The sequence below is a fragment of the Nicotiana sylvestris genome, chromosome 2, assembly GCF_000393655.2.
Source record: "Nicotiana sylvestris chromosome 2, ASM39365v2, whole genome shotgun sequence".
Classification (NCBI taxonomy): Eukaryota; Viridiplantae; Streptophyta; class Magnoliopsida; order Solanales; family Solanaceae; genus Nicotiana; species Nicotiana sylvestris.
The window spans coordinates 77,632,979-77,643,715 of NC_091058.1; the positions used below are offsets into that span (position 1 = coordinate 77,632,979).

At 35.0% G+C, this 10,737-nt stretch overlaps 1 protein-coding gene across 1 annotated transcript; it reads left to right on the plus strand.

The window, feature by feature from the left end:
- The first annotated feature begins 240 nt into the window (after nucleotides 1–240).
- On the plus strand, nucleotides 241–810 carry LOC138885108 (uncharacterized). The gene is made up of 2 exons (XM_070166007.1): nucleotides 241–574; nucleotides 692–810. The coding sequence occupies exons 1-2, from the start codon at nucleotides 241–243 to the stop codon at nucleotides 808–810; spliced, it is 453 nt and encodes a 150-aa protein (XP_070022108.1).
- Nucleotides 811–10,737: the final 9,927 nt, after the last annotated feature.

A 10,737-nucleotide genomic window follows, 5' to 3' on the forward strand; every position in this document is an offset into this window, starting at 1 on the left:
CTACCAAAGTCCTCTAGTGGGCACCTATACATCACGGCTGCAACTGACTACTTATCGAAATGGGCTGAAGTTGTTGCTCTTAAGGAAGTGAAGAAGGAAAATGTTACAAAAATCTGAGCATACACTATTTATCGCTTTGGCATTCCTCGTTACATAATAACGGATAATGGAAAGCCATTCGATAATAGGTTGATGAACAAGATTTGTGATCTCTTTGGCTTCAAGCAACGTAACTCTTCGATGTACAATGCTGTCGCCAATGGTCTAGCTGAGGCATTCAACAAAACTTTATGCAACTTGCTAAAGAAAGTCGTCTCCAATTCCAAACGAGATTGGAATGACTGCATGGAAGAAGCTCTATGGGCATATAGGACGACTCACCGCACGCCAACACAAGCGACTCCTTATTCACTCGTTTATGTAGTCAAAGCCGTTTTGCCACTTGAGCGTCAAATACCTTCATTACGACTAGGTATTCAAGAAGGGATCACTGATGAAGAAAATGCTCGACTTCGATTAGCAGAGTTGGAGGCTCTTGATGAGAAAAGGTTGGAAGCTCAACAGAGTCTTAAATGTTATCAAGCTTGATTGTCTCGCGCCTTCAATAAAAGAGTTCTCCAGAGATCCTTTCAAGTAGGAGATCAAGTCCTTGCCATATGAAGACCCGTAATTACTTCCCATAAACTTGTAGGGAAGTTCACTTCAAAATGGGATGGGCCATATGTCGTACGAGAAGCTTATTCAAGTGGGGATTACAAGCTAGTTGATGCAGATGGCATGAGAACTGCCCTATCAATGGCAAGTTTTTGAAGAAGTATTATCCTTGAAGTTGCAATGCTCCTTGACGCATGAGCCTAAATTGCATGTTGCTACACTGCTGGCCCGCATGAGTATATTCTGTGTACGACCCCTAAAAAAGAGTCTGCTAGGCTGAAAACTTCGAAAGAGGCGGCCCAGACAAAAGTTAGGACATATAAAAAAAAGAATCACCCAGTCTGAACGACGATATGAGTTGATCCTCTTCGCCGAGGTACATAGGTAGTTTAGAGTTTCATTTAAGTTCAGTCGCATAAGTTCAAAAGACACATATTGCCCCAATTGTTGTTCGAATGAAGTATGAAGGAATGTAAGATCAAGCTAAAATGCCATCCTCCTGTTGAACTTTGATCTCATTTGACTTAAAGGGGCAAACCTTCCATGGTAAATTGATATCTTCAATGAGCCGATTTTAGAAAGATATCAAGTATTTGCATTGAAGTCCAGGGATTCTCTATATCTTCAGGTTCGCCAAATCTTTAAGTTTGTTGGTCTCCAAGTCCGCCCTCTGCCTTAATAAAAAGGGAAGAGAAGTGAGGCATCAAAAGGAAACACAAGTATAAGGAAAAGATTGCTTGACACAACGTTTCAAATTTAGTGAGACTTGAACCCAAGATATTTGTGAGAATATAGCTCTTAAATTTTGATTGATGGCAAGTAGGACATCTTCCGATCTCGAGGCTTCCATACCAAGATACAAAAGTTTTGGTGAAGTCGCGCAATCTAAAATCGTCAGTGTGTCAAAATTTTACGTTGACCTTGGAATATTATCTGAAACTATACTTATGGTATAAAATTTTGTATTTTGGATATGATTTAAATTTCGAAGTTTGATTTCCGAAAAATCAAACGATTCATAATTTTGACGTTTCTACACCAAGATATGAATTTTTTGGTGAGACTGTGAAATTTAGAATTGATAGCATGGTGCAATATAAAGTTGATTTCAAAATATTATCTGGGACAATTCTGAAGTTTTTTGATTGAGAATTTTGGATATGTTCTAGATATTGAAGTCTAGTTTTCAATAAATCAAACGGTTCATAATTTCGACGTTTCTACACCAAGATATGATATTTTTGTTAAGACTGCGCAAATCTGAAATTTTCAACATAGTGGAATCTAAAGTTGGGTTCAAAATATTATTTGGAGCGATTCTGAAGGCGTTTGATTCTAAATTTTGTATATATATTAGATATTGAAGTCTAATTTTTGAAAATTCAAACGGTTCATTATTTAGACTCTCCCACTGCAAAATATGAATATTTTGTTACAATCGCTTAAAGCTAAAAATTATGCAACTAAGATAAAAGTCGGACAATGTAAATCAAAAGAGAAGCTGAAACATTTAAGCCCTCGAAGTCCCAAGTTGAAATCTTCAAGTTCGTCAGTCTTCAAGTTGAAGTCTTCACGTTCTCCACCCTTCAAGTTGAAATATTTAAACCCTCCAAGTCTCCAAGTTTAAGTCTTCAAATCCGTCGGTCTTCAAGTTTCAGTCTTCAAATTCGTCGGTCTTAAAGTCGAAATATTTAAACCTCCAAATCTTCAAGTTGAAATCTTCAAGTTAGGTCCTCAAACTCGTCAGTTTTCAAGTGAAAATATTTGAGCCCTCAAATATTTCAAGTTGAAACGTCAAAGTCTGCCGAATCTTCAAGTTTGTCAGTCTTCAGGTTGAAACGTCAAAGTCCGCCGAATCTTCAAGTTTGTCGGTCTTCAGGTTGAAGTTTGCAAAGTCCACCAAATCTTCAAAGTTTTCCAAGTGTTCAAGTAGGCGTCATCAAGTCCATAAAGTCTTCGAGTTGAAGCTTTATAACTTTCCAATCTTAAAGTGGACATATAAGTCCCTTTGCACCTTAAGTTGTCTTCTTCGTAGGTTTGTCCTTAAAAGGAACTATAACTTTCCAATCTTAAGGTGGACATATGAGTCCTTTTGCACCTTAAGTTGGTCTCTCTCTGATAGTCGAGCCACATTAAGAGTAGCCTTTCTGATAGTCGAGCCACATTGATAGTAATCTCTCCGATAGTCGGGCCATTAAGAGTAATCTCTCCAATAGTTGGGTCATTTTAAGAGTAATCTCTCCGGTAGTCGGGTCATTTTGAGAGTAATCTCTCCGGTAGTCGGGTCATTTTGAGAGTAATCTCTCCGATAGTCGGGCCACATTGAGCGTAATCTCTCCGATAATTGGGTCATTTTGAGAGTAATCTCTCCGATAGTCGATCCACATTGAGAGTAATCTCTCTGATAGTCGGGCCATTGAGAATAATCTCTCCGATATTTGGGTCAGGATGAATATCCATCCCCTCACACCCTAAGACCGTCTTCTTTATGCGTGAATCATCTGGTTGTACAAGAATATATCTTTCTCGCTTGACCTAAAAAAAAGGACAACAAAACAAGAAAAGTACAAGAAAAGAAGAAGAAATTACCTTCGCATTAATGCTTCCGAATTCACAAAAATAGACTCAAGTGGCTTGCGAAGATTGGGAATTGATGCCCAGCAAATACGAGCACACGGATTTATATAGATGGCAAAAGAGAACATTGGGAAGTCTGTTTCTCGATATGGGATGCGTGATTATCAGTATTGGAAAAGAAGAAAAGCTGAAGCGGTGAAGGTCTCTTACCTACGTATGGTTGAGATGTGAAAATTCAGTACTACTAATTAGTTCCTATAATAATCAGCCCCAGAACATTAATTTGAAAGAAGTTTGAACTGGACACTTTGCTATAATTTAGCGCACATAAACTGAACATCATAATCTTGAAGAAGTTATGTTTAATTAGGATTAGGATAGCTTACGTGGAAGGCTGAAGAAAACCCAATTCACTTTAACTTTAGCAATTGCTATTAGTTAATATGACAACTCTCTGCTACTTCACGTGACTAATATGGAAAATTCTTACTATTTCCTTCCACCCAATTGGAGAATGAAATCTCATCACTAGAAGGCAAAACTACATCAAGGGAATTAATAGACATGTGTAACTGTGGTCCAATGCATTAACATGCAAATAAGTCGCACGGATATTTATTAATTTCATATAGCATTAATTTAATACTTCAAGCCTAGTCTTAAAAAGTTTAGCCACCTCAACAAATCTTGAAGTAGGGGGTATTTATAGGCATATAAATTTTATTAAAATTAAATTTATAAAATAATTTGGGTTATGTTTTAAATTCAAGATATATTAGTCCAAATAAATACTACGGGCTAATACAATTGAATTAATTATATAAGTCCAATATATATGAATTAAATAAATAAGTCTTAATTCATTGGGCTAAAGTGATGAACTCACTTTATTAAGCCCAAGATGTCATCTTTCTAGAGGCCCAGTTTGGTGCCACGTGTCAAATGATTTGGCAGGCCAAATCAAACGGAAGAGCCCATAGGATCATGCGACATGTCAAAATGACAAGGCATGCCAAGTCACGCTAAAAGACCAATGAAATCGTGCCACGTGTGCAAGTGACATGTTCTGGCCAATCAAATGTGACCATGTTACACTACAATTTGATTGGTCGGAAAGAGTTTGTTCTTATCATAACTCTTCCCTCCCACAACTATAAATAGGGGTTTTCATAACCCAGAAGAGACACTAGAAGTTGTAACAAGAAGCAAGAGAGAGCTCGTGGATCAAACACCGCAAATTTCTCTACAAGTTTCAAGCTTCAAGCAATCAAGTTCAAGTTCAAGAAATTAAGTTCAAGCTCAAGAACAAAGAACGAATCAAGATCAAATTCAAGCAATCAAGCTCAAGCTCAAGAACAAGATCATCGTTCGTGGAAACAAATATAGATTCAAGATCAAGCTCAAAGACCCTTGAATTTATTTACTATTGAAAAGAAGAATCAGAGGATTCATAGAGATTGTAACACTCAAATATTCGAAATAAAATATTACGATTGTTACAATATTTTTCGGTCTTGATTTTATATTTTCTAGATGTAAAGTTATTGTTTACAGTAGCCAATGCAATAAGTTTTTGGCTATAACTTGCAATCAAATATAATGGGCTAGCGGTTGTCGTAAGTTAGTGCCGAACGGCCAATTAAGTAAGTATCTCTGACATATTAGTCCGGCCCCATTAGGATTCCAGCTAGGACTGTTTAAAAGTTGTACTCCTGGGCCTGCCCATTCTGATAGGGCCTTAATAACTATAAATCTTTTGGGCCATTCTTTCGAGGATTTGCATGTATACCCGTTTTTTGTGTCATGTTTTAACTTGTGCCCGATTTGCAAAAAAAATTACAAGCGTACCCATTTTTTCGCATAATTTCAGCATACGGGGCTGAAGTAGTAAAGGCAATCACGCAAAACTTCAGTATTCTAGTAGACGGGCCTGAAGTAGCAAGTATTTTGAACCAAGTGTGCTAAAGTTTTTGTTCGTAATTGCTGGACTAAAGCATAGTAGCTGAAGTTTTGTTCTCTATTTGCATTGCTGAAGTTTTTGTTTTGTAACTGGCGAACTTCAGCTCAAGAGCTGAAATTTTTGTTTTTGGCGAACTTTAGCTCTAGAGCTGAAGTTTTTGTTTTGTAACTGGCGAACTCTCTAGAGCTGAAGTTTTTGTTTTGTAACTGGCGAACTTCAGCTTTTTATTTTTGTAACTAGAGCTGAAGTTTTTGTTTTGTAACTGGCGAACTTCAGCTCTAGAGCTGAAATTTTTATTTTGTAATTGGCGAACTTCAGCTCTAGAGCTGAAGTTATTTAGTTCATTTGTAAAAGTTTCAGCACTATATAAGCAATGGACATTTTATTTCTTATTGCATATAACTATACAAGTAACTTGGTGTTTCCTTGTCATGGCAAGATGCTAAATTTGTGGTGAATTGCTTTCACTTCAGCCTGAAGTTAAGGGTGAAAAGGACATGGTGCCAAACAATGACCACTTGCAGATCCATTCGTATTTCTTGACTGGAATACAGTAATGTAAGAAAATTTTCGTCTTATCATTGAACCAGATATGTCTACACAAAATTTTAATAACTGAAGTTCCATAGCAGCATCAACAGCAGCAGAAGAAAGAAGAAGAAGCAAAAGAAGAAGAAAACGAAGGAGGAGGAGAAAGAGGGCTGAAGTTATTTAAAAAGTGGGTACAAGTTAAAAGTTTTAAAAAAAAATAGGTATATGTTAAATGGGGGCGACCAAATAGGGTGCCCTATGCAATTTTTACATTCATCTCTCACCTGGCTATAAAATAGGGGAAAAGGTGTATTATATGGAAAATTTTATTTTGTGTCTCATACAACTGACACTAGTTGTATGAGGCAATATTTTTGTCTCACAGTTTTATGGACCCAGATTTCTGTGGACCCATAAGTGTAAGATTGAGGTCCACAAATTTGTGAGACAAAAAAGAGTCTCATACAACTAGTGTCAGTTGTATGAAATACAAAATAAAACTTCTTGTATTATATCTAGGACTTTCGAGAAATTCATGGTATTTGTAAACTAGAGAGTTTAATAGTAATATTTTTATTCACGAAAATGAATTAGAATTGTATATTTTTGAATTTTGCTGAAAGAACATATTGATTTTCTGGTTATACAAAATAGAACAGAAGAAGAAGTATTTACCCATAAAACTTTGATCATATAAATTAATCCTTTGTGGAGTATAACTCGTCTGAAACATTTCCCTACAAAGACAGTGGACAATGTTTGAAACTGACAAAAAGAAAAAGTAGATATTTAACTTCAAGTCATGATGCTGTTTATAACTTTGCTGTCGTTTGGTTGCATAGGAAACAAGTTATTACAAAATTAATTATCTTAGAATTAGTTATCTTGGGATTACTTACCCTATCCTCTCATAGGGATAAAGAAACACTAAAATTTTGAAATAATTAATTTCGGAATTAGTTATATTACGATTTTATTCCAATCAAATATAAAATAAATTTATCTTATATTTAATCCTAAGATTAATTATCCTTTATCGGTCGTAGCAAACGAGCGACTAGTGCTTACTATTGCCTTTCGTCTAGGTTCCGTATCTCTGCAACATATTTGTCAAAATAAATAAAACCAGTGTCAGACAATTTGCCAACGAATAGTCAAACAATAATTCAGCGGAGGACTCATATCACTAAATTTTAAGTGATCTAAGTGAATAAATATGCCATTTAGCAAATTTATGAGCTTATAATAATAATAATTTAATGCAACTTGGGAGATTCTATCGTAAAATATGTGCTTGTAATCTAAGATCGCAGCATCGAATCTTACTGGTGTGCAGCTAATATTTTTTCCTAAGTAGGCGTTTGGACATAAGAATTGTAAAATTTTAAAAAATGGTGAAATTTTTTTTCAAGTGAAAATAATATTTGAAATAAAGTTATGTTTGGACATAAATTTTACTTTGGGTTATTTTTAAATTTTTGTGAGTGATTTGAGTAAAAATTTTGAAAAACAATTTTTTGGAGTTTTTCAAATTTTTGAAAATTTCCAAATGTATCTTCAAGTGAAATATTGAAATTTTATAAACAAACACTCATTTAAAAAAAAGTAAAAATTTTTTGGAAAAAAAAAATTGTATGTCCAAACGGGCTCTAAGACTTGAATCCCAAAGAAACTCTTTTTCCAAAACTCTTGGTACACTGTGAAATTAGGCTGGCAATGCGACCTTCTTAGCTACTTCCCATTTCTTGCTAGCATCATCACTAGGACAAGTATTTATGTTCCCGCCGTTGCCATATTGAGTAGAGTTTAATTATAAGTGGCGAGCATAGGAGCGAACTACTCATTAAGTGCCGCCTCCGAACTTTTGACTTAAGGGTTCAGGCAAATTATATGACTGTTTTCTATCTATATATACACTTATATATTTAGAATTTTTGTGGAAGATAACGGGTCTAGTGGCCCCTCTTTTCCAAACACAAATCCGCCTCTGGTGTTATTTTTACGTAAATCTTTTAACTAATACAGTTGCAACGCAAATCTTCTCCGAGCATAATTATTGCAGTTATTTATAATCTAATAAAAATAATAATTGACTTACTATTGCTAATTTACTATAGAGTATCTATAGCTAGTTAAACTAATAGAGTAGCATAATACTTTTACATTGTCGGTGTATTTTTTAAATCCTATACCCCAAGAAAGGATAGGGTGGAGTGGTTTATTTCCTTGTGCTATAAATTCATGATACATCACTCTTCCTTTTGCTTCACATCCAAGCTCAGTATATCCGAGCTCTCAGTTTTCTCCTTTGTACCCCTTTTCTTTGTTACTGAAAAATGGCATTCCAAAAAGCATTTGCTGCTTTGCTTATTGCCTCCTTTATGCTTTTCCATTTCACTAATGCCTTTCAAAAGGTTCTTCTATTTTAAATCTCAAATAGCACAATCATGTTGTTAACTCTTTCAACTTGAAATAACATTTGATTTTGGAATATTGGCGCAGGTTGACTACAGCGAGCCATCAGCACCAGCACCAGCCCCTCAAGTTTCACAGCCACTAAGTAATGTGACATTTACGTATTTCCTTCACAACAAACTAAGGAGTATAATGTTTTTATATATATCTAGTGTCTATATGTAGTTTTTAAATTTCTGATGCAGTTATATTCTTTTCCTTTTGTTGGGGTGCTGGTTAAACAGATTGCACAGGAGCCTGTGAATATAGGTGCAGCAAGTCGTCTCGGCCAAATCTATGCAACAGAGCATGTGGAAGCTGCTGCCATAGATGCCACTGCGTGCCACCAGGGACCTCTGGCAATTATGAAGCTTGTCCTTGCTATTTCAACCTTACTACTCATAACAACACCCGCAAATGTCCTTAAAATTTATCAGCCAAAGTTCCTCTAGTTTGTCGTTCTCCAAAGGGAGTCTATTTTCAAAAGCAAGTGTAGCATTAAGCTTATTGGATTGTGTTGTGTCCAAATAAACAAGCCAGCTGTTCATTTTGATATTCAATTCATTTGTTCTCTCTGTGTACGAGGTTTGTAATTGAACAATGGATATTTATTTGATATTCTATCTCTATTTCTATTGACTTATCGTTCCATTTGTTGTGCATAATATGGGTCATTCATTGAGAGATTCCTTTGTTTTTCGAATTATATATCTTGGCTGATATTATTAGAGAAGTAAAACAATAATAGATCATGTAAGAGGGGATTAGGTTCGAACCTCCTAGATATAGTTTAATAATACTAGTACTGTAAATTCTGGAAAAAGGACCACACAACTTTCATCTTGAAAATATCCCAATTTATGTGGTACCATTTGATTAGACACAATTAAAGCGTTAGATGTTTGTGTGCCTATAACTCATCTCATTAAGACTAAAGAAAGAATTTTATAATTAACTTGTTTCTAAATATAAAAAGATAATATTCTTTTTGGGGATAGATTAAAAAGAAGAAGGTGTAACATAAATTAGGCGGAAGGAATACTAAAAACTGAAACTTGCAAGAATCGATAGCCATAAAAAGGTACACAAAATTGCTTAGGAAAGAACAAAAGGAACGAACGTAGAATTCTTCTTAATTTGTCAATATGGTGTTAAAAAAATAAAGATATTGACGCATATATCTGCCAAATGAGTCAAATTTAATTGAGAACTGATCTCTAATATGTATTGAATAGATTTTTCAACGTACGTTTTCATAAACATCCACGTGCGATGCTATATATCTTCTTCGTTACTCCAAACAAACAAGGCCGACCGTCATGATGTGACTTTGAAGGAACCTCTAATTGATGTTAATAATGTATTTGAGGTGCCAATGTTTTGAACATATCTTCTACGCACTCCAACTAGTAGTTGTCCAAGTGCTTTTAACCCAAAGAAACCTTCACTTGTAGCTATAGCGGCATTGATCCAAGCTTCGCTAAGGAACAAATTAAAGGAGGTGCACAAGGCTAGTAAAGATGTGAAACTCAGGGGTCGTTTGGTAGTATAAGAATATTGCGGAATAAGATGTATTAGTAATGCTTGTATTAATAATGCATGGGTTAGTAATGCAAGCATTAGTTATGCATATATTATTTCTTATCTACTGTTTGGTGTGGTGTATTAAAATTATAATGCATTGTATAATTTTTAAGAAAAATAGTTGTTTACAAAAATGCCCTCCATATTGTCGAACTTTAAGGGACTTTAAGGATAATTTTGTTTTTAACCATACTAATGCATGCATTAATAACCTTGGTATTACTAATGCCATGGTTTTCTATGCATTACTTATACATAGGATAATACCAAGTATGATGTATAACTAATCATACGTTGAAAAAATGTACCAAACAAGATATTAGTAATGCATAGAGCTAATGCTTACATTATTTTTTCTAATACCTCCTACCAAACGACCCCTCAGTATCATGTTCTAATTCATCATCATATAATCTAATTAATCATGCTACGGTTCAAACTATTAACTGGTAATATACAGTGTCGGAAGCAGGATCTTCACCATGAGGATTCAAAAAAATTAAAAAGCAAAGACACGAAGAAGCTATAAGGGGATTCAACATGCCGACAAAAAAATTGATCTTATATACACAATGTTATTTTCAGACGAAAAGAGCTCGGCTGGACTCCCTTCCGCGCACCTAGCTCCGACCCTATCATACCTATTTAACTTTAATAGTGGTATATGTTGTTCCCTTTGAACATATGAGTAGATTTTCTTTGAACCTATTCACTGGTACTTACTCTTTTATAATGGATCTACTCTCGTACTTTGGATTCATCATGTTTTTTCTTGTTTATCGTCAAATTTGGAGATTCAATTGAATGAAAAAGAGCAGTACATATGTAGGTTTCGAGGATGGTACAGTTCATCAGTGGAACATCAATTCTATTACGTACGTCTGTATTATATATGCTCACAATTGATGTTACATTTTGCAACATTATTTGGAGGTTTAAAGAATGACGTTGGCTGTTGAGAAAGTTGTTATTAATAT

Coding starts and splice junctions, on each gene's coding strand:
- LOC138885108 (XM_070166007.1), top strand. CDS start 241: ATGTACAATGCTGTCGCCAATGGTCTAGCTGAGGCATTCAACAAAACT. Junction 575..691: donor AGCTCAACAGAGTCTTAAAT/GTTATCAAGCTT, acceptor ATAAACTTGTAG/GGAAGTTCACTTCAAAATGG.